The sequence below is a fragment of the Rhinoderma darwinii genome, chromosome 9 (assembly GCF_050947455.1).
Source record: "Rhinoderma darwinii isolate aRhiDar2 chromosome 9, aRhiDar2.hap1, whole genome shotgun sequence".
NCBI classification, from domain to species: domain Eukaryota; kingdom Metazoa; phylum Chordata; class Amphibia; order Anura; family Rhinodermatidae; genus Rhinoderma; species Rhinoderma darwinii.
Genome location: NC_134695.1, coordinates 84343895 through 84369429, shown reverse-complemented (window position 1 = coordinate 84369429; position 25535 = coordinate 84343895). Strand labels below are relative to the sequence as shown.

At 42.3% G+C, this 25535-nt stretch overlaps 1 protein-coding gene across 1 annotated transcript in view; it reads left to right on the top strand.

The window, feature by feature from the left end:
• Nucleotides 1–25535, top strand: part of PHKB (phosphorylase kinase regulatory subunit beta) — a 119230-nt gene that overhangs the window by 41716 nt on the left and 51979 nt on the right. The window contains exons 6-12 of the mRNA XM_075836804.1: nucleotides 6878–6941; nucleotides 11484–11579; nucleotides 13006–13203; nucleotides 13943–14000; nucleotides 17170–17247; nucleotides 20710–20868; nucleotides 22877–22971. Coding sequence (XP_075692919.1) covers nucleotides 6878–6941; nucleotides 11484–11579; nucleotides 13006–13203; nucleotides 13943–14000; nucleotides 17170–17247; nucleotides 20710–20868; nucleotides 22877–22971 — 748 coding nt within the window. The remainder of the gene's footprint in view (nucleotides 1–6877; nucleotides 6942–11483; nucleotides 11580–13005; nucleotides 13204–13942; nucleotides 14001–17169; nucleotides 17248–20709; nucleotides 20869–22876; nucleotides 22972–25535) is intronic.

Sequence of the window (25535 nt, the reverse complement as noted above, 5' to 3'; positions counted from 1 at the left end):
TCTGTATATAATTATATATGTACAGCTGGTATAAGTTATACATCATCTTGTATATAGTAATATGGAGCATGCTGGTATAACCTGGGTATCTTCTGTATATAATTATATATGTACAGCTGGTATAAGTTATACATCTTCTTGTATATAGTGATATGGAGCATGCTGGTATAACCTGGGTATATTCTGTATATAATTATATATGTACAGCTGGTATAAGTTATACATCTTCTTGTATATAGTAATATGGAGCATGCTGGTATAACCTGGGTATCTTCTGTATATAATTATATATGTACAGCTGGTATAAGTTATACATCTTCTTGTATATAGTGATCTGGAGCATGCGGGTATAACCTGGGCATCTTCTGTATATAATTATATATGTACAGCTGGTATAAGTTATACATCTTCTTGTATATAGTGATATGGAACATGCTGGTATAACCTGGGTATCTCCTGTGTATAATTATATATGTACAGCTGGTATAAGTTATACATCTACTTGTATATAGTGATATGGAGCATGCGGGTATAACTTGGGTATCTTCTGTATATAATTATATATGTACAGCTGGTATAAGTTATACATCTTCTTGTATATAGTAATATGGAGCATGCTGGTATAACCTGGGTATCTTCTGTATATAATTATATATGCGCAGCTGGTATAAGTTATACATCTTCTCGTATATAGTGATAGGGAGCATGCTGGTATAACCTGGGTATCTTCTGTATATAATTATATATGTACAGCTGGTATAAGTTATACATCTTCTTGTATATAGTGATATGGAGCATGCTGGTATAACCTGGGTATCTTCTGTGTATAATTATATATGTACAGCTGGTATAAGTTATACATCTTCTTGTATATAGTGATATGGAGCATGCTGGTATAACCTGGGTATCTTCTGTATATAATTATATATGTACAGCTAGTATAAGTTATATATCTTCTTGTATATAGTGATATGGAGCATGCTGGTGTAACCTGGGTATCTTCTGTATATAATTATATATGTACAGCTGGTATAAGTTATACATCTTCCTGTATATAGTGATATGGAGCATGCTGGTATAACCTGGGTATCTTCTGTATATAATGATATATGTACAGCTGGTATAAGTTATACATCTTCCTGTATATAGTGATATGGAGCATGCTGGTATAACCTGGGTATCTTCTCTATATAATTATATATGTACAGCTGGTATAAGTTATACATCTACTTGTATATAGTGATATGGAGCATGCGGGTATAACCTGGGTATCTTCTGTATATAATTATATATGTACAGCTGGTATAAGTTATACATCTTCTTGTATATAGTAATATGGAGCATGCTGGTATAACCTGGGTATCTTCTGTATATAATTATATATGTACAGCTGGTATAAGTTATACATCTTCTTGTATATAGTGATATGGAGCATGCTGGTATAACCTGGGTATATTCTGTATATAATTATATATGTACAGCTGGTATAAGTTATACATCTTCTTGTATATAGTAATATGGAGCATGCTGGTATAACCTGGGTATCTTCTGTATATAATTATATATGTACAGCTGGTATAAGTTATACATCTTCTTGTATATAGTGATATGGAGCATGCTGGTATAACCTGGGTATCTCCTGTATATAATTATATATGTACAGCTGGTATAAGTTATACATCTTCTTGTATATAGTGATATGGAGCATGCTGGTATAACCTGGGTATCTTCTGTATATAATTATATATGTACAGCTGGTATAAGTTATCCATCTTCTTGTATATAGTGATATGGAGCATGCTGGTATAACCTGGGTATCTTCTGTATATAATTATATATGTACAGCTAGTATAAGTTATACATCTTCTTGTATATAGTGATATGGAGCATGCTGGTATAACCTGGGTATCCTCTGTATATAATTATATATGTACAGCTGGTATAAGTTATACATCTTCTTGTATATAGTGATATGGAGCATGCTGGTATAACCTGGGTATCTTCTGTATATAATTATATATGTACAGCTGGTATAAGTTATACATCTTCTTGTATATAGTGATATGGAGCATGCTGGTATAACCTGGGTATCTTCTGTATATAATTATATATGTACAGCTGGTATAAGTTATACATCTTCTTGTATATAGGGATATGGAGCATGCTGGTATAACCTGGGTATCTTCTGTATATAATTATATATGTACAGCTGGTATAAGTTATACATCTTCTTGTATATAGGGATATGGAGCAATCTGGTATAACCTGGGTATCTCCTGTATATAATTATATATGTACAGCCGGTATAAGTTATACATCTTCTTGTATATAGTGATATGGAGCATGCTGGTATAACCTGGGTATCCTCTGTATATAATTATATATGTACAGCTGGTATAAGTTATACATCTTCTTGTATATAGTGATATGGAGCATGCTGGTATAACCTGGGTATCTTCTGTATATAATTATATATGTACAGCTGGTATAAGTTATACATCTTCCTGTATATAGTGATATGGAGCATGCTGGTATAACCTGGGTATGGTCTGTATATAATTATATATGTACAGCTGGTATAAGTTATACATCTTCCTGTATATAGTGATATGGAGCATGCTGGTATAACCTGGGTATCTTCTGTATATAATTATATATGTACAGCTGGTATAAGTTATACATTTTCTTGTATATAGTGATATGGAGCATGCTGGTATAACCTGGGTATCTTCTGTATATAATTATATATGTACAGCTGGTATAAGTTATACATCTTCTTGTATACGGTGATATGGAGCATGCTGGTATAACCTGGGTATCTTCTGTATATAATTATATATGCGCAGCTGGTATAAGTTATACATCTTCTTGTATATAGGGATATGGAGCATGCTGGTATAACCTGGGTATCTTCTGTATATAATTATATATGTACAGCTGGTATAAGTTATACATCTTCTTGTATATAGTGATATGGAGCATGCTGGTATAACCTGGGTATCTTCTGTATATAATTATATATGTACAGCTGGTATAAGTTATACATCTTCTTGTATATAGTGATATGGAGGATGCTGGTATAACCTGGGTATCTCCTGTATATAATTATATATGTACAGCTGGTATAAGTTATACATCTTCTTGTATATAGTGATATGGAGCATGCTGGTATAACCTGGGTATCTTCTGTATATAATTATATATGTACAGCTGGTATAAGTTATACATCTTCTTGTATATAGTGATATGGACCATGCTGGTATAACCTGGGTATCTTCTGTATATAATTATATATGCGCAGCTGGTATAAGTTATACATCTTCTTGTATATAGTGATATGGAGCATGCTGGTATAACCTGGGTATCTCCTGTATATAATTATATATGTACAGCTGGTATAAGTTACACATCTTCTTGTATATAGTGATATGGAGCATGCTGGTATAACCTGGGTATCTTCTGTATATAATTATATATGCGCAGCTGGTATAAGTTATACATCTTCTCGTATATAGTGATAGGGAGCATGCTGGTATAACCTGGGTATCTTCTGTATATAATTATATATGTGCAGCTGGTATAAGTTATACATCTTCTTGTATATAGTGATATGGAGCATGCTGGTATAACCTGGGTATCTTCTGTGTATAATTATATATGTACAGCTGGTATAAGTTATACATCTTCTTGTATATAGTGATATGGAGCATGCTGGTATAACCTGGGTATCTTCTGTATATAATTATATATGTACAGCTAGTATAAGTTATATATCTTCTTGTATATAGGGATATGGAGCATGCTGGTATAACCTGGGTATCTTCTGTATATAATTATATATGTACAGCTGGTATAAGTTATACATCTTCTTGTATATAGTGATATGGAACATGCTGGTATAACCTGGCTATCTCCTGTGTATAATTATATATGTACAGCTGGTATAAGTTATACATCTACTTGTATATAGTGCTATGGAGCATGCTGGTATAACCTGGGTATCTTCTGTATATAATTATATATGTACAGCTGGTATAAGTTATACATCTTCCTGTATATAGTGATATGGAGCATGCTGGTATAACCTGGGTATCTAATGTATATAATTATATATGTACAGCTGGTATAAGTTATACATCTTCCTGTATATAGTGATATGGAGCATGCTGGTATAACGTGGGTATCTAATGTATATAATTATATATGTACAGCTGGTATAAGTTATACATCTTGTATATAGTGATATGGAGCATGCTGGTATAACCTGGGTATCTTCTGTATATAATGATATATGTACAGCCGGTATAAGTTATACATCTTCTTGTATATAGTGATATGGAGCATGCTGGTATAACCTGGGTATCTCCTGTATATAATTATATATGTACAGCTGGTATAAGTTATACATCTTCTTGTATATAGTGATATGGACCATGCTGGTATAACCTGTGTATCTCCTGTATATAATTATATATGTACAGCTGGTATAAGTTACACATCTTCTTGTATATAGTGATATGGAGCATGCTGGTATAACCTGGGTATCTTCTGTATATAATTATATATGTACAGCTGGTATAAGTTACACATCTTCTTGTATATAGTGATATGGAGCATGCTGGTATAACCTGGGTATCTTCTGTATATAATTATATATGTACAGCTGGTATAAGTTATACATCTTCTTGTATATAGTGATATGGAGCATGCTGGTATAACCTGGGTATCTCCTGTATATAATTAGATATGTACAGCTGGTATAAGTTATACATCTTCTTGTATATAGTGATATGGAGCATGCTGGTATAACCTGGGTATCTTCTGTGTATAATTATATATGTACAGCTGGTATAAGTTATATATCTTCTTGTATATAGTGATATGGAGCATGCTGGTGTAACCTGGGTATCTTCTGTATATAATTATATATGTACAGCTGGTATAAGTTATACATCTTCCTGTATATAGTGATATGGAGCATGCTGGTATAACCTGGGTATCTTCTGTATATAATGATATATGTACAGCTGGTATAAGCTATACATCTTCCTGTATATAGTGATATGGAGCATGCTGGTATAACCTGGGTATCTTCTCTATATAATTATATATGTACAGCTGGTATAAGTTATACATCTTCTTGTATATAGTGATATGGAGCATGCTGGTATAACTTGGGTATCTCCTGTATATAATTATATATGTACAGCTGGTATAAGTTATACATCTTCCTGTATATAGTGATATGGAGGATGTTGGTATAACCTGGGTATCTTCTCTATATAATTATATATGTACAGCTGGTATAAGTTATACATCTTCTTGTATATAGTGATATGGAGCATGCTGGTATAACCTGGGTATCTTCTGTATATAATTATATATGTACAGCTGGTATAAGTTATACATCTTCTTGTATACAGTGATATGGAGGATGTTGGTATAACCTGGGTATATTCTGTATATAATTATATATGTACAGCTGGTATAAGTTATACATCTTCTTGTATATAGTGATATGGAGCATGCTGGTATAACCTGGGTATCTCCTGTATATAATTATATATGTACAGCTGGTATAAGTTATACATCTTCTTGTATATAGTGATATGGAGCATGCTGGTATAGCCTGGGTATATTCTGTATATAATTATATATGTACAGCTGGTATAAGTTATACATCTTCTTGTATATAGTGATATGGAGCATGCTGGTATAACCTGGGTATCTTCTGTATATAATTATATATGTACAGCTGGTATAAGTTATACATCTTCTTGTATACAGTGATATGGAGGATGTTGGTATAACCTGGGTATATTCTGTATATAATTATATATGTACAGCTGGTATAAGTTATACATCTTCTTGTATATAGTGATATGGAGCATGCTGGTATAACCTGGGTATCTTCTGTATATAATTATATATGTACAGCTGGTATAAGTTATACATCTTCTTGTATACAGTGATATGGAGCATGCTGGTATAACCTGGGTATCTTCTGTATATAATTATATATGTACAGCTGGTATAAGTTATACATCTTCTTGTATATAGTGATATGGAGCATGCTGGTATAACCTGGGTATCTTCTGTATATAATTATATATGTACAGCTGGTATAAGTTATACATCTTCTTGTATACAGTGATATGGAGGATGTTGGTATAACCTGGGTATATTCTGTATATAATTATATATGTACAGCTGGTATAAGTTATACATCTTCTTGTATATAGTGATATGGAGCATGCTGGTATAACCTGGGTATCTTCTGTATATAATTATATATGTACAGCTGGTATAAGTTATACATCTTCTTGTATATAGTGATATGGAGCATGCTGGTATAACCTGGGTATCTTCTGTATATAATTATATATGTACAGCTGGTATAAGTTATACATCTTCTTGTATATAGTGATATGGAGCATGCTGGTATAACCTGGGTATCTCCTGTATATAATTATATATGTACAGCTGGTATAAGTTATACATCTTCTTGTATATAGTGATATGGAGCAGGCTGGTATAACCTGGGGATCTTCTGTATATAATTATATATGTACAGCTGGTATAAGTTATACATCTTCTTGTATATAGTAATATGGAGCATGCTGGTATAACCTGGGTATCTCCTGTATATAATTATATATGTACAGCTGGTATAAGTTATACATCTTCTTGTATATAGTGATATGGAGCAGGCTGGTATAACCTGGGTATCTTCTGTATATAATTATATATGTACAGCTGGTATAAGTTATACATCTTCTTGTATATAGTGATATGCAGCATGCTGGTATAACCTGGGTATCTTCTGTATATAAGATCTTTCCTGGGCACATGTGAATGTTTTCTGTGTTTTTTGCAGCTCCGTCGGATTGGCCAAAGCGGCACTTGAAGCCATCGATGGATTCAACCTCTTTGGTAACCAGGTGAGATTATATACATCATTTCTGACATATATTTGATAGAACAAGCCGCTTTCCGGGCAGCCGGTGAGTCACACATAGGCTTGGAAGGTTATTCCAGGAGTCCTCCGCAGTCTGTAGGCTCAGATTCACTTTCTTCTTTGCACTAGAACATTCCCCCTGCTAGGGGGGAGGGGAAAATCTTGATCTATTCATCTTAATCATCCTAGTTCATGAACAGAATACCAGAACTACAGTGAAGACTGACACATACACTGGCAGAGCAATAGAGGAGGAATAGCCAAGGGGAATAGGGGTAACTATACATACCAGTGTAGATTTATATGCTCGTCAGTGTCTGCGGAAAGCTGGGTGGCAATGACTGTTAGTCTACAGGATTTACCACCCCGCGTCTTTTGCCTGTACAGCAGATCAGTATCGCGGCATTTCTTGTCCGGGTGACTTGTATTTTACTTTGGTGCCATTTCGGGCACGTACGACTTTCTTTGATTTATTTTATGTTTTTACTTGGGATTTTGTTTTAATTTTCTGAACACTTTCTTTTTTTTCTATTTTTTTTACAGTGGAGGAAGAGGTTAAGGATTTTTTATTTGTTTATTAGAAGAGAAATTTACTTTATTTAAACATTGTATGATAAGCACACTCCTCTCCTGAAATACTCTGTGCCACTGAGAGATCCAGCTCTGGGTCTGTGACCTCCTACTTGCCTCCATCCCCGATCTCCACCTTTCCTCATTAACATCATCCCATCAGTCGACAGGTCACTGCTTCCCACAAGATCAGCACACTCCTTTCCTGAAATACTCTGTGCCACTGAGAGATGCAGTTCTGGGCCTCCTACTTTTCTCAATCCCCCCCCCCCTCTCACTTTTCTCCTCATCCTCCTTTCCTCACGTCCAATTTCACATCAGTGGACATGTCACTACCTCCTACAAGATCAGCATACTCCTCTCCTGAAATACTCTGTGCTTCTGGTGGATCCAACTGTGGGTTTTTGACCTAACACTGGTCTTCATTGATCTTCACGCTGCCCCGGCACTATCTAAAGCTTCTAAATGAGTAGGCTAACGTTAGCTCACGCTTTGGTCATAAATACTCTGTGCTGCTGTGAGCATTGTGATCATTTGTTTGTCCAGTGAATGTGTGATACTCCAGAAGTGCAGTACAGGAAAGTGCTCAGATCAGAAGCACGCGCAGCTCAAACATACGTTGTTTCCCGGGTTCCATTGTCCTTCTTATGCGGTGGATTATATGGTTATTATGACGCCCCCTCCTGATGTTTCTTCCCAGACCATTTAATTTTCTTCTCTCCCCCAACAGAGTTAAATCACATCCGTCGGCTCGCAGGTAGAGCAGCATTTGCAGTGATTAGGAAACCTACGAGGCTCTTTGATTTCTGAGATGAAGCAGAGGCGGCGCGGCGCGGCCCTATAGTGCGCAGTATGGATTAATTCCTGAGCGTCCTATAATATTAGTTTGTCTCCGCTGCATCCGGAATCGCATTCAAACACTTGTTGCTTTCAAAGATGCCACTCGGACCCTTTGAAGTCTGTCGCCGGCGTCTGCGGGAGACCGCAGCGCTGCTAAATGGCTCAGAAATGGAAATTTCTGCTTTGAAACCAGCTCTGCGCATTACATTGTGTACACCGCGCACGCACGCGGGGACGCTGCCGGTCGTATGATGAGTGCGGTATGCGTGTTTGTGCCGGCGCAGCACGTCTCCGGGATACAAAGTCACTTTTTAGTTTTAATGGACTCGGCTGCCGAGCGCAGGTGACACAGAGAATCCCTCCCACGTAGAGTCCAGACTGCAACAACCCCCAACTCCAGCTGTTAAAGGGGGATTCCGGTTTCAGCAAATGAAAGGTCATACAATTCTACAGGTGAACGGCTCGTTACAAGACGCCGCTCTGATCACTGTAACGAGTCCTGATCAGGACAGATTATTATCCTCGACGTGAACAATGAAGGTTCCTATTCAACGACAGCAAGCAGAGATCTTGAAAACCATACAAATAACGTATTTGGCGATTTAATTACTTTTTTTTATATCAAGGAACCTTTGTTGAAACCGGAATACTCCTTTATTTCAACCGCCGAATATTGCGGACTGCTCACACATCGCCACGCGTCATTAGTCACCAATAAAAAAATAATAAAATCTGATATATGTTAAATTACAGGGGTCGCAGGTCATTTCCTTTGAGGCAGCGCCAAGGCGGTGAATGCTTTAAAATTGTAGCAAAAAGACGCCCATATTTACACATTGTTTCGCCTCTAAACACAGTAATACCGCTGCAAAACTGCACGTTGTTTTACTGCACAGGTACCAGCCCAGATCTTTAGGGCGTTTTCTTTTTGTTGTTCTTGCATTTTTCTATGTGCAAAAAATATGACACCGGAATTAACGAATTGTAGATTGTAGAAAAATGTGGAATTAAGAGGCGGTAACGATGGCGGTAACGACGACGGTAATGACGGCGGTAACGATGGCGGTAACTATGGCGGTAATGATGGTGGTAATGACTGTAAAGATGGCGGTAACTATGGCGGTAATGATGGTAACGATGGCGGTAATGATGGTAACGATGGTGGTAATGACGGTAAAGATGTTGGTAATGATGATGCTAATAATGGCGGTAACGACGGCGGTAACGACGGTAACGATGGTGGTAATGGCAGTAACGATGGCGGTAATGACGGTAACGATGGTGGTAATGATGGCAGTAACTATGGCGGTAATGACGGTAACGGTGGTGGTAATGATGACGGTAACGATGGTGGTAATGATGGCAGTAATGATGGCAGTAACGATGGCGGTAATGACGGTAACGATGGTGGTAATGATGGCAGTAACTATGGCGGTAATGACGGTAACGGTGGTGGTAATGATGACGGTAACGATGGTGGTAATGATGGCAGTAATGATGGCAGTAACGATGGCGGTAATGACGGTAACGATGGTGGTAATGATGGCAGTAACTATGGCGGTAATGACGATAACGGTGGTGGTAATGATGGCTGTAACGATGACGGTAACGATGGTGGTAATAATGACGGTAATGATGACGCTAATAATGGCGGTAACGACGGCAGTAATGATGGCGGTAACAATGGCGGTAATGACGTGGCGGTAACGACGACGGTAACGATGGTGGTAATGACGGTAACGATGGTGGTAATGATGACGCTAATAATGGCGGTAGCGACGGTGGTAATGACGGTAACGATGGTGGTAATGATGACGCTAATAATGGCGGTAGCGACGGTGGTAATGACGGTAACGATGGTGGTAATGATGGCAGTAACGATGGCGGTAATGACGGTAACGATGGTGGTAATGATGACGCTAATAATGGCGGTAACGACAGCGCTAATGATGGCGGTAACGATGGCGGTAACGCCGCACCAGTGACTAGCGTCCGGACTATAGTCTGCGTTGCTGGATTACCGGCATTGTGTGTACGGCTGGAGATACATTGTTGTGATCCGTTTTTCAGCGTTTTCTGTATATATATATCGCAGCGTTTGCCCCCGGGGCGGAGAATTACACCGGATCTGTGGAGGGTCACACAGCGGCCCCCTCTAAACATTGCTGAGTGGCAGATCTGGGGTTCATGTGATTTAGCGATGGCGGGATCGAGGCATTATATGTATATGGTGTAATCTATATAGGATTTATATAATCTCGTCACTTCAATCTGCTGTTTAACCCTTTGCTGATACTCTAGATTTAGACCCCACGCACACGACCGTATTTTTTCATCCATCCGTAAATACTGTACGTAAATACGGATCTGCAGTCATTTATAGTCATCCATAAATCATCCGCATTTTCGTAGATACGGTCTGTAGTGCATCCGAAGTTCATCCGTATTTACGGATCCGCAAAGAAACCAGGGAGGGATCTGGGGTATTCCCCTGGCGTCGCAGTGCAACACTTCCATAATTACGGGCGGCTACGGATGCACATCGGTAATTACGGAAGCGCTAATAGACTTTTATGGGAAGTCCGAGCTGTAATTACGGACAAAAAAATGACATGTTCTATCATTTCTACGGCACCGACTCCCATCCGTAAAAACACGGAAAGGTGTCCGTAGCCCATAGAAATGAATGGGTCCGTAATTACGGATGAAAAATACGGTCGTGTGCACGGGCCCTTAAAGGGCTGAATATAGAGGCTTCCCCGGACAATTTGCTAATTGGGTACGGAGGAGATCGGGCACCTGGTCCCTGAGGGACACGAATTATAGAGTGGTTAATAAAATAGGGGGTGGGGTGGGTCAGCGTACCCTAATAGGTCATATAGAAAGCGTTGGTCCCCTTTATATAGAGGCTCCAGCAGACGCATTGAATGGTTCCCGTCCTGTGTGACGTCCCTGGTTGGCGGGCGCGGCGCTCGTAACGATGACATCTGTTATCTTGTCGGCAGAAATGAATGGAATCCGCCGTATTGATCCCAGCGATGGCTGGAGGCGACCCCTGAGTGACGTTCACTAATGAGCCGCGCGTCTCGCTGATCGCTGTGTTTCTCGTCCGCAGGGCTGCTCCTGGTCCGTCATATTCGTGGATCTGGACGCGCATAACCGGAACAGACAGACGCTGTGCTCCTTGCTGCCCAGGGAGTCGCGCTCCCATGTAAGTGGATGAGATGGAGGTTAATGATACGACAAGAGGGCAGGAGCTGTCGCAGCGGAGAGGCTGGAAAAATGTCAATATTACCGGAAAGAACTCGCCATGCGCTGCATTATGTAAACGTGTCCTTGTGGTTACAGAGACATTCCAGTAAATGAAGCTTAATCCTTGTGTCGTAAAAAGTTCCGCAACTTTCTAATACACTTTGTGTTTTAATTCCTCACCATTTGCAGTATTGCTGCTTGCGGTCAGTGAATAGGAACATTATTGTTTACATCTAGCGGCTAAAACCCAGTACAGTTCTAAGGATATGTTCGCACATCGCCCTTTTTTGCCGTGGACTATGTGAAAGCCGCGCCATTTTGACGCAATTTTGGACATCCTAATACTTCTCTCATCTGAGGATTTGTTACAATGTATTCAGTCTTGACAACTCTCTGTGAGCTAAAAAGCCTGAACTCCAGACTGATACATTGTAGTATTTTTTTTTACCTTCGAGATGATTGTTTGGGCTGGATACAAAGGTAGCAAACCCTCAGCTGAGAATAGTGTTTGCTGTGCAGCACAGGTTTTCACACTCTGGTTTTAGACATTAATATTTACTTTCACTGACAGCAAGCAGAGATCTTCCCAATGGAAATGTGTTGAAACACAAAGTATATTGAAACGTTTATATAAGGCTTAGATACCGGACCCAGCAGACAGTATCACAAATGATAGGCTTAGATATTGGGCCCGGCAGACAGTATCACACATGACCGGATTAGAGACAGGGCCCAGCAGACAGTATCACACATGACCGGATTAGAGACAGGGCCCAGCAGACAGTATCACACATGATAGGATTAGATACAGGACCCAGCAGACAGTATCACACATGATAGGCTTAGATACAGGGCCCAGCCGACAGTTTCACACATCATAGGCTTAGATACAGGGCCCAGCAGACAGTATCACACATGATGGGCTTAGATACAGGGCCCAGCAGACAGTATCACAAATGATAGGATTAGATACAGGGCCCAGCCGACAGTTTCACACATGATAGGATTAGATACATAGCTCAGCAGACAGTATCACACATCATAGACTTGGATACAGGGCCCAGCAGACAGTATCACATGATAGGCTTAGATACAGGGCCCAGCTGACCGTATCACACATGATAGGCTTAGATACAGGGCCCAGCAGACCGTATCACACATGATAGGCTTAGATACAGAGCCCAACAGACCGTATTACACATGATAGGCTTAGATACAGGGCCCAGCAGACAGTTTCACACATGATGGGATTAGATACAGCGGCTCAGCAGACAGTATCACACATGATAGGCTTAGATACAAAGCCCAATAGACTGTATCACCCCTTTCTTTCTTTGGTCCCGTCCACTTTCAGACCCTACACACCCTCTTCCTCTTCTCCTTAGAACACGGACGCCGCGCTCCTCACCTGCATTAGTTACCCGGCGTTCGCGGTGGATGACGACGCTTTGTTTCATCAGGCCATGGATAAGATCGTGCGCAAGCTGAAGGGAAAATACGGGTTCAAGCGTTTTCTTAGGGACGGTTATCGAACGGCTCTGGAAGATGAAAACCGACGCTACTACAAGCCGGCCGAGATCAAGGTATCACAGGCCACGTTATATCAGGAACTGTTCTCCATTCACATCCAGAGCTGCTTTCAAAATTCTGCTGGTTGCCATTTGAAATGGTGGTCCATCTCAGAAATATAACTTAAAGGCTTAGCGATAACTTGAATCTGAGCTCCCACAATGCACTGCTCTTTGATCATGGCAATGCAGCAGTGTTTTGGATTTAGCTTTGAATGTGGATGGAGAAGAAACCATCATATAACAGAAAGTCCGTACAAGACCAAAAAAGTCAAGTGTTTTACAGTTACCCAACATTTTATGTAGATTTGCAGAACATAGAACAATGACATGTCTTCTTAAAAAAGATTTAAAAAAACAGCGCCACCCTTATTTGTAGGCCGTGTCTGGTATTGCAGCTCATTCACTTGTATTGGTCGTTATTGCTCAGCTTTCCATGTGTCTCCACTGTTATCAGCTCCGAATTTTTGGGGATTTTGCTTACAATTAAAATCCAGAGACAAGTTTATCGGGTGACGGGGAGCAGTTCATCATTGTGCTGTTTAATTTCACAGCTCGCTACAAGTTTACACAGGAAACCAAACGATCCCGGCGGAGCAGCGGCCGTCTCCCATACATAATATCTCTTAATATTACAATCACAATGGCCCATTTATTAGCACATTGAGCTCCATCTGTCTCCTCCATCTATTCGCCACGCGTGTCACCGCGCAATTCTCTGCTCCCATTCTGACTCACTCTTCTTTATTTCCAGCTGTTTGACGGGATCGAGTGCGAATTTCCTGTGTTTTTCATCTACATGATCATCGATGGTAAGTTTTCACAGCTTCGTCCTTTATCGCGGATTATCTCCATGTTACGGAGACTAGGAACGGTTTAGCGCCAGCCTGGCGGTCGGATCGTAATTAAATGCCTATGACGATCTGAACGCCGCATTTACATAAGTTGCAAGGACGGGAACGGGTAAACGAATTCCCTCCCTAATAAAATGACCCATCCGGTCGCTGTTTATATTAATAGTCCTGTATGTTATTTACTATGGATTACAAGAAACAGTCAAAACTAAATTTAAAGGGGAACTCCACCTGGAAGCAAGAAGCTCCGCCTTGGCTGGAGCCTTCACAGATCATCAAACCCCCCTTCAATTATAACTTACTTGGTGACCCCAATGTTGATATTGACATGAGGTCTTTTCTTCATTAGCTGTGAGGATGGAAGTGGGCGGAGTCATTGTCGACAGGAGGATTTTTCTTTTTCCCAAATCAAGTTAAAATCGATGGAGGGCGCTGGGAAAACGGAAAACTCCACCTAAATATTGTTTGTGCGTGGTCCTTTATGCATGAGGGTGTCACCGTCTGTTCTACGGGATCTTGATTTACTGTCCATGATGAGGAGGATGATGGAAAGTCGTTCTGAATGACTTCAAAGATCTGGAATGTTTGTATCTGATCGCTTTGTTACCACAGACGCCACCGTTATCGTTCCGGATACTCGTGATTGGCTGTGTCCATAGCTGGGACCGAAACAATGTCAAAAGCGCCACAATCTGGGTGGGGTACGACTATAATCTACCCCCTATCCCGATTCTGCTTTCCTGCACCATACACCAGGACTGTGGGGCAGTGGTGGGGTCTTCTTCAAAATATGCGTTCCTACATCTCTACCGCTAGGGCAGAATCGGGAGATGGCGCATATTATAAAATCACTGATCGTTCTTAGGGCCTGTGCTAAGTTGAGATACAAACATCTTTAGAGGGGTTCCCCTCATTTGGGCAATCCCTTTTTGTTAGAAAGGTCTAGCAAAAAAAAAGCTGATCACAAGGTAGACCGCTGCTGGGACCTCCACCGATCAGCTGTGATCTGTATGGAAACCTGGCAGCAAGTACTCAATTCCGCTGTAGCACTCCCACAGGAAGAATGAAGCATTACACAGTTTTCCTACAAATCAATGGGCTGTCCTTGCAATGAATGGACATGCCGAGTCCTCCGGAGCGAAAGATGTTACCTCTAGTCGTCTCTACGCTAATAAATGGGGGTCTTCAATGGGGGGTCCTCTTTATTAACTCTGAATTCCCTAATAGGGTTTATGAAAATGGGTTTTCTACACATCCCCTGTAAGGTCGGCTGATAATGAGCAGTAATACGGCGTCGGCGTGAAAGGTTCAGAGTGGCTGCGCTCCACGACCCAGACATCTCAGGGGGCGATTACCCAGCGATAACTCGGCCGTCCCTGCGGGGAGCGCGCTGGTTAAACACGTTATTCTGCACATATGAATTTTAATTTGATGATGGTAATGAGCTCGTTTGCAGGTCCTTATTTAGTTACACCAGAGAATGATTGATTAGAAGACGATAATATCCCGCTCCATCTGTTACCGGCAAAGCTCGACGCCGAAGTGAATGTGTCAACACCCCCCCCCCCCCAAACAAAGGCAGAACACCCACATCCAGCGCCGTGCACCTCCACCGGATGTCTCATTAAATACATGGAAATAGACCGCTATGGAATAGCAGAGCTGGGGCTGTGTGTATGTTACAGGGGTATTCCGCCTTTACATAGTACAGCTCATTATTTATATAAGGAAACGTTCTGCAATTAATCATGATTTGCAAGATCTCTGCTGGCTGTTAGTGAATAGGAACTACTTTATTGTTTACTCCGAGAGTCTGAAAAACCTGTCCTGGTCATGTGAGGGAGACACAGAGGGGATCCGGTCATTACAAAACAGCGCTCTGATAACTGTACTGTAACGAGTCATGCTCCTGTGTGAGACCTGGATAGATTTTTAGCCTCTGGAAGTAAACAATGAAGGTTCCCATTCAATGACTTCAAACAGAGATCTTGAAAAATGATAGGAATGGATGCCCAAAGTTTATTAAAAATGGTATAACTTTTCTTTATACCATGACTAAGCTAGAATACCCCTTTAAGCCGGATTTGTGACCCATCTGATGGTTATTGGTTACTGTCGCCAGGTTTGGTCGATGACGTCCTGTAGTCTCCGCACCCCTCACAGATTGTATCCCACGTGTGTTCTCTATACGTCTCTTTATTATATTTAAAGGATCCACAAGTGGGAGCAGCAAACATGGCGGCGGGAGGGGGGGGGGGAATTCCTGCGCTCATCACACTTCTTGTCCAGCAATATCCCGCTGACAGATCTGCAGTTTTCTATCACGCTTTGTGTTATACCTCTTCACATTTCCAAGATCTCTGCTTGCTTTTAATGAATAGGACCATTGGGCAGATGTATTCATGTATATAAACCTATATTTGTAAATACAGAGTCTGGATGAAGCGCCGTTTTGTGAAGACCCTGCAGCGTTTTTTCCAACACATGCGTTCACCCTGTTGTGTCTAGCGCACGCTGCCCTGGGGCAGAGACTGGCACGTCGCTCGTACTGCCTTCTAGTCAAAACAGATCTTCCCCATATTTGTTTTCATCCAGAGACTAAAAACCTGTCCTAATCACGTGTGCCCTGCTCGTTACAAGAGAGAGCTCCGATACACTGTAACGAGCCCTGCACCTGTGCCGCTACCGTGCATCATGTTGCAATGTGCTGCAAGCTTTCCTTTACGTCTCTGCTCCCGGTCTGATCCATTTCTGGTTTTGGGTGGGAGGATTTTGCAGCCATAGCTGGTTTTCTTCTAGGTCACTGTGTGCAGTCTCTTGTATCTCAGCTCTTTATGCTCCAGACTTCTGTCTTCCGTTCCTGGGACAGGAAGTAGCTATCCTATAGATCTGGTCAGCCATATTATCTCCCATGGGGCTGCTTTCTCTGTCACCAGGTCACCCAGAGGCTCCACCCTGTATCATGTTGGAAAATAATTCTGGGATGTGTAGTTCAATGGCGACATCAGTGAAGAAGGAAGTAGCTAACTTCTTCTCCTTTATGTTTCAACCTCTCTGGCAGTGTTGTCCCAGGTAGACATGTTTTCTCACTTAGATGAGTAACGTTTCCTCCTCCTTCTTCTTTCAGGGGTCTTCAGAGGAAACACAGAACAAGTAAAGGAGTTTGAAGCTCTTTTGGACCCGCTGCTTTTTCTCGCCTTTGATGGTAGGTGTCACTTATTTTTTATTTTCTCATTTTGGAGGTCTGACTCTGGAAGGTCACGTCTCGCTGATTTCTTGATATGCGTTACAATGGGATTTGTATCAAAACCACTGTGGCCCCTTTTTAAGTATTTGTGTCCATGATGAGGAAACCTCAGGTACAGGCTGTGATACAATCGAAATATCTGTCATATGGGCCTGACACTGGTGGAGCTCCAACCATATTACATTTATGGGGGGGTGGAAATCTCCAGGTAGTGCCGAAGGGGGTGCAGGACATCTACAGAGCTCCATAACCCCCTTACGTGGGGAAGAAGTGGGGCTCCCTGCCCATTGGCCTTCTCTGATGTCATCCACTGCCGTCTCTGTATTGTCAGATAAGATAAAATAAGGGGAAATTGGTGTGAATGGGGCTGAGCTGCAATACTACACACAACCTGAGAACTGGAGTGGCGCTGTTTTTGGAAGAAAGCAGCCATGTTTTTCTAATTCTAAACAACCCCTATACATCGACATAGAAGTTAAGTGACTTTGCTTTACTGTTTCATTCTGATGCTGAGATACTTTGTCTTTATCTCCATTCACATCCAAAGCTGCTTTCAAAATTCTGCTGGTCGCCCTTGGAATCAGACAGCACTTGAGCGCTACCGACCTCAGACATGTCATCTGAGCTCCCACAATGCACTGCTCTCTGGTAAGCGGAAGCCAGCAGAATTCTGAATGTCGCTTTAGAGGTGAATAGAGAAGAAAACATGGAAAGTAAAGCAACGTATTCACCCGGTTACTCCACATTTTATGGAAATTTTAAAGACAGAATATTGTAAATTATCGCTGACTATATAATTGGCGCATCCTGTGTCACGATGGCACCGGTCTCGTACGCAGCTTCGCCCTCTTGCGCTGGATACGTGGATTTTTCCCGTGCTGTGAAGATTACATCATTTAAATAAATGGCGGCGCGGCACAGAAAGCAGCGGTTATAAATGGAGAATTACCCAGGCGAGTTGCGGGCCTCTGAAGAGCCAGGGCACCTTTCACCCACAGCTGTGAATGGCATTAATAGGATTGGCGCTCCCTGGCACCTCTCCGAGAACACTCGACCTCTCCATTATGAGCGTGTACAGCGCCCGGGAGACGAGCAGTTATCTGGCACTGTGCCAGTCACAGGACTATACATATGGGCATCGCTGACTGTACTCTGTGCCCGCTTAGCATAACAGACACTTCCAGGATGTGGGGCAGCACTGCGCCGGGTGCCATGGTACAGGTCGCGTCTCCCGCCATTCACTGCCTGATTGTACGCTCTCTGAGCGATCCGACCGGATCCGTGTGTTACATGGGCGCTGCCTGTCATATATATGGCAATATGGGGGAAGTGAAAATATAAGTGCCCCCTTTGCAGACTATAATAACAGATAACCTGTGAGTGGCCCTTTAAGTCTTCACCCCCTTCCTGCAATATAAAAAAGATTTTCGTTTTTGTCACTTCCCCTTTAAATCTGATTTCTTCTAAAAAACAAACACTCTTTGAGCCGTCCCCTTAATCAAGTAATTACAAGTTCTGTGTAGTGGATATTACAGCCCAATCAGGGACAATCACCCAGCTTTCCCAGACCCCTGAATGGCAGATCTGCCTTGTTGTGCAGGAATAAAACCGAAGTAGAACAATCTGCTTTTCAGGACTCTAGAAAAGTTGCGTGGCCACCCCTATAGGAGTTGTGACGGCGGCCATATTGGTTGTCACCCAGCTTTTCCAGAAAGAGATGTAGTTAGAAATGGTTGAACAGATAAATGTTCTTCTGAGCTGAAATCACGATGCTGCTCACCTCCGGATTGTAAGCTCTCGGGCCCGGTCTGTGTGTTGTATGGCGGGTGCTGTCCGGACGTGTCGCGTGCCTGCCGGAGAGAGTGATGTATACTGCTGTGTATTAACCCTTCCTGCACCGGGGAGAGTGATGTATACTGCTGTGTATTAACCCTTCCTGCACCGGGGAGAGTGATGTATACTGCTGTGTATTAACCCTTCCTGCACTGGGTAGAGTGATGTATACTGCTGTGTATTAACCCTTCCTGCACCGGGGAGAGTGATGTATACTGCTGTGTATTAACCCCTCCTGCACCGGGGAGAGTGATGTATACTGCAGTGTATTAACCCCTCCTGCACCGGGGAGAGTGATGTATACTGCAGTGTATTAATCCTTCCTGCACCGGGGAGAGTGATGTATACTGCAGTGTATTAACCCTTCCTGCACCGGGGAGAGTGATGTATACTGCTGTGTATTAACCCTTCCTGCATCGGGGAGAGTGATATATACTGCTGTGTATTAACCCCTGCTGTGTAATATATACTGCTGTGTATTAACCCTTCCTGCACCGGGGGAGAGTGATGTATACTGCTGTGTATTAACCCTTCCTGTACTGGGGAGAGTGATGTATACTGCTGTGTATTAACCCTTCCTGCACCGGAGAGAGTGATGTATACTGCTGTGTATTAACCCTTGCTATACCAGGAGAGTGATGATATATTCTGCTGGGTATTAACCCTTTCTGTACCGGGAGAGGGATATTCTATTCTATTGTGTGTTAACCCTTTCTATACCGGGGGATTAACTCTTCATCTATCAGAAGACTGTACATTAAAGGCAATGTGTTGCCAGAAAAACATGTCCTGTATCGATGAGCATAAAATAATCCACTACATTAACTCTTCGTCTAGCAGATTAATAATCGTATGTATTCACCTCCCCCCTCTCTGACACCCAGAACGCTATTGCTTTTATATTAACCATTACTGGATCTGAGAGGATTATATATGATGCTGCGTGTTAACCCCGCGTCTATCAGAATGATTGATTTATAATGCTGCTTATAACCCTCCTCCAGACACATAATATTTTACACTCGGCCTCGTCCACGGCAGATAATGATGTTGAACATTGATGGAACGAGCGGTTTGTCACTCAGATAATACATAGCGCTGGCATCCGATGGGGTTAGTAGTCCTAGCGCGCTGCCTGTATTGAATTTTGATTGCAAATCCTAAAAATTCTCATTGGCATGCAGACCACAGTAAAACCATAGAGGCAGGTGAAAAGAGGTGCGCAGCAGTGGTCGGAGCTGAGCTCTTCTGTCCGGGGGACCCCTCGAGACCCGCCAGCACCACCATCTGAGACCGATAATAACCCAATGATGTCACCCTACACACAGAGATCCTATCAAACAGCGATCACCAACCTGCTATACAAGGTGACATCACCCGAAGGCGGTCAGGGAATGCTGGGAGTTGTAGTTTCACCACAGGTTGGAGACCACTGCTATACAAGGTGACATCAGAGCATGCTGGGAGTTGTAGTTTCACCATTGTACAAGGTGACATCACATTACATGGAGGGAACACGCAGAGGTTTCTGTGGCTGCTGATGCTTTATGTTGATGCCCCTGTCCATAACCGGGTGTTTCTCCGCAGGGTGCCCCATCGTTCCTGAGTATTATCACGTCCCCGCTGATTTCGTTGAAGCCGAGAAGCTGAACCCCAACAGTCAGAAGAGGTTTCCCAGTAACTGCGGACGGGATGGTAAACTCTTCCTCTGGGGACAAGCGCTGTACATCATCTCCAAGCTCCTGGGTAAGCGGCAGATCCAGTCACTGAGGCACCGAATATTTACCCTCAAAATAGCTGCTCATTCTTAAAGTGGTATCGTCACATGACTACATTACAGCCGGGGATCATGTATTTTATATGTCACGCTGATTTGCTCCATCCCCCTAAGTATTTGTATTCTGTATTTTTCATTTTTGCCTTTGGGTAAAATTGTTCCATATATTTCCTTTCCCTTTAATATTTAAAGATATACTCCGGTCTGGAGCTGCATTGACTTTTTTTTTTAGGTAATTTCTTAATAAACGATTTCCTAGTTTAGTAAAATTCCTGTAATCCGGCTTTAAAGGTGTTTGTCCAGGATTTTAAAAAAACATGGCTGCTTTCTTCCAGAAACAGCGCCACACCCATCTGTGGGTTATGTCTGGTATTGCAGCTCAGCTCCATTAAAGTAAATACCAAACGCAGCCCACGGGCAGGCGTGGTGCATTTTTAAAAAAAAATGTTTTAATCCTTGACAACCCCTTTAAGGGAAACTGACAGGTGCCACATGACATTAAAGATTAGCGGTGCGCTCTCCTGACGTATCTGTTTGACTAAATACTCCAATAGTCCCCATAAAATAACAATGCTGCATCATCTTTTCTTATTTCTTAACTCTTCATTTTGCCATTCCTCTGATATTCCTCCTGGAAATGTATAATTAACTAGGCGTTACAGTTCCCCTTATCAAAGGGACATGTCCCTACGCACCCTGATCCTGCCCAATCAGTGCTGACAGTGTCAGACTTTAGGGGCACATCCTATGGGCAAGGGAAATGGTAACACCGAGTTGTCAATTTATCCATACATTTCCAGGAGGAATAACAGAGGGACAAAAGAGGTTAAAGCACAATACAGAGTTCTAAAAAACGTTGCCCCAGAATTGGGCAAAAGTATTTACTAAAACAGACGTGTTATTGGAGTTGACCTCCTGGTTCATGAATAGAATACCAGAATTACAGTGAAGACTGACACACAAACAGAGGAGTAATGGAGCTTCGGAATGCATATGACATTTGAACCGTCATGGCGGATATTAGAGGTTTGTCACCGATGACTGTCTATGGTATTAGAGGAGTGCGTCTTGTCCCTTGCAGACAGTTGTGTTCATCTGAGACGTGGCTGATGAATCACTGGGATCTGGAGTGTGATTTTTACCGTTGACATGTTGCCCAGCTCCACCGCGCCCGTCCTAAGTGCCATCGCTTGTTTAGCAGCAGGACTGATCCCGGCCGGCGCGCTCAGTAACGCGTTTTGCTCAGTCATCCTGTCAGTCCAAACGTCTCTCGGCGCGCTCACATCTCAGGTCTCTTCACCGGGGGAGTTGTTTAGCAAACCGTTCATAGTTGAGTACAGAACGTGAGTGTCATCGCTGCTTCTCCGTAAAACTGCCAAGATTTATGTCTGAGCCTTAAATTACCCTTCTCTCCGGCGGAACGTGAAATATGGCGGCAGGCCCCGCGCCACAGAGGAGGAATCCAGCGCCGGTCTTCATAATTTGATAAACTGCAATATTTTGGGCATCGTCATACAAGGTTCGGCTGCCGCTCTGATCAACATGTGGAGCTGCCGCATCGTGACATTTTCACTTACAGAACCATGTGATCTCTTCTCGGCTGAGCAAGGCCTGAGGCTGCACTACTGACAGATTCTGATGACTACATGTCCTCTTCTGGTTCGTCAGGTTCTGGTTTGCCATTAGGTTTGGCACCAGGCCGGTATCTTTTTGGGAAAAGGTGGCAGCCCTTGTCATCCTTTATCTATGTGAATGCTTATCTGCTCGTCCTGAGTGTACTGGTACATGAATAGAATGCCAGATCTGCAGTGAGGACTGACACAACAATGAAGCCGTGAATAGGACTGTAACTATTGAATGCGCAAGATAGAAATGGTTAAACTATTTTACTGGGGATTTTTGTGATTTTAGAGGGTTATTCTATATAATGGAACATAATCTATGTGATGATTCATTTTTATTTATTTTCCTTTTTAGTGGAGGAATTAATAAGCCCGAAGGACATCGATCCCTTGCACCGTTATGTTCATCGAAGCGCCCAGAGGAACATCAGCATGAGATACTCCAACCAGGTGCTCGTCCTTACGTGTCGTATTCTTCATCTACGTGTCAGGCGACATTCACACTAGCAGGACAGATTTACACACACGTAAAATGCGCACGTAATTCTGGTCCGTGTGCGTTGCGTTATTGCATCAGCGTGTTTTTCACGCACTCGAAAGCCACATTTTAATTTTTTTAATGGAATTGATGCACAAATCACGCACATCACATGCATCCGTGTGCTGTCCGTGGTTTTCACGCATGTGTGAACGGCGCCAATGAAATCAATAGGCCCGTGTGCTGTACGTGATTTCCATGCGCGGCACACAAAGGAGTTTGAGGCTCCTGTGAATGACCCTTAGTTTCTGGTAATTTCTTATAGACCACTAGGCCTTGTTCACACAGTTTGTATTTGACGCGTTTTACGCCACGAAAAATGCGTCAGACGCATTCTTTAAGCTTCCCATTGACTTCAATGGGAAAACGCATTGTAGTACATAGGATTTTTTCACGTGCGCATGTTTAAAAAACGCGTCATGTAAAAAAGGAAGCATCAGGTCAATTCCTGGTGCGTAAAACGCGCCTATTTCCCATAGTCATTGGGAGTCCTAATTACGTGCACAAAAAAAGCGCCGAAACAGCAGCAAAAAATGTGACAAAAACGTATTCTTTAAACTTCCCATTGATCTCAATGAGAAAACGCATTGTAGTTCATACGATGCGTTTTTTTTACGCGTGCGTGTTTAAGAAACGGGTCTTGTAAAAAAAGGAAGCATCAGGTCAATTCCTGGCAAAAAACGCCTGTACTTTAAAACGCACTTAGCGTTATTTACTCGTTTACACGTCGTCGTCTTTTTTTGCGCCGTGTGAACAAGGCCTTAAAGGGGTCGTCTGGATTAGAAAAACATGGCTGCTTTCTTCTAGATTTAGCGCCAAACCTATCCACAGGTTGTGTCTGGTATTGCAAGTCAGCTCTATTAAAGTGAATGGAGCTGAGCTGCAATACCATACATCACCTGTGGGCAGGTGTGGCGCTGTGTTTGGAAGAAATCAGCCATGTTTTTCTATTTTTTTAATTCCTTTTAAGCTCCATCCATCATACATGGTCACAGCCCAGTACAGGGGGTTTGGGGGGCTCGTGTCATAAGAAGAGCGCGGTTCTGACCCTCATAGTGTAAATGGGATTTCTGAAATGATAATTCACAAGTAGAGAAAAACAATAACCTTCAGGTGTGACCATAAAAACGTGACTGATCACACAATTTTCCTGTTTTTTATGTTGTTGTATATTGTGTTTGTGTTTGTGTTTTTGTGTGTTGTTGGTTTATGTTGTATTTTTGTTACACAAGTTTTTTTGTAAGTAATGTAAGGGCAAATGTTTTTCTTGGCGGAGCCTCGGAATAAGTGACGGCGTCTTGTACTTTATCACGAGATAATTGAATCTGCCGTTAATAGTAGAGATAGCAGAGCCGAGCGTCTGTGCCTTCAGCATCTCCTTCCTGGGGCACGTGGCGTAGACTCTGAGGTCACATTTATTGCGCGGCGTCATTCAGAGGTTACAGCTAAGGAGCCCCTGGACTGTAGCAGTCGTCCGGCGCTCATGTCGGGGGTAATTGAAATCAATAACCAGAAACCTCACACAAGGTGATTGGCCAAAAATCTCAACATGACCTTTTATAAAACAGACACGACCTTCACTTCATGTCTCATCAGAGGCTCGGGCTGCTGCTCTGTCCTTCCCTCATGGTTTACACTGCAGCTCTGATCCATTAGGGTACAACTATGATCAGTGACTCCAGCCAAGCTGCATTGTCCGCTGGTCCAAGGTCAGTTGGTCTCATCAGAGGCTTAGAGTTCTGCTTCTCCTCCATGCTTTATACTGCAACTCATCTTTTTCAGATTTTCCGCTGTGTATAGGCACATGCTCAGCAGGAAGTCAGTGCATGGAAAACTGATTTCTATTACAGCAAGGACAGAAGATTATAAACTACAGAGAACTGAATCAATGAGAAAATGAATGTTAGGAAACTGTTATACATAATCTGAGAAGAGGAGCCTCAATAAAGGGGATGGGCCTAAACATTTGTGCCAGCATTTTATAGCATATACATTATTACGTGTCCACTTATAAGTCATTACATCATTTAAAAAATAAAAATTGTAACATAAGTTTTTCCTCCAGATGAATTTTTCGTCTGATTTGGAGGTTTATCTGGCAGAGAAGCTGAACTGCCGCCATAATCCACCAGCCACAAAGTCTCCCAGAATAAATAGACCTGGAAAGAATAGCGCCGCGTCTGATAAAACACTTCATCAGGTGCAGCCGCCCATGAACATCAAATACAGCGGCTCAAGTGACAGCTGCAAATTCATTTCTGTATAATTTTCCGAGACTGTGAACTCCTGACGAAGTGTCAGATCATCCTGCCCGGAGATCAGGGCGCTGGACCCTGGAGGTCAGGGCGCTGGACCCCGGAGATCAGGGCGCTGGACCCCAGGAACAGAAGTAATAATAGAGACGCTGGACCCCGGGAATAGAAGTAACAATGTAATAATAGAGACGCTGGACCCCGGGAATAGAAGTAACAATGTA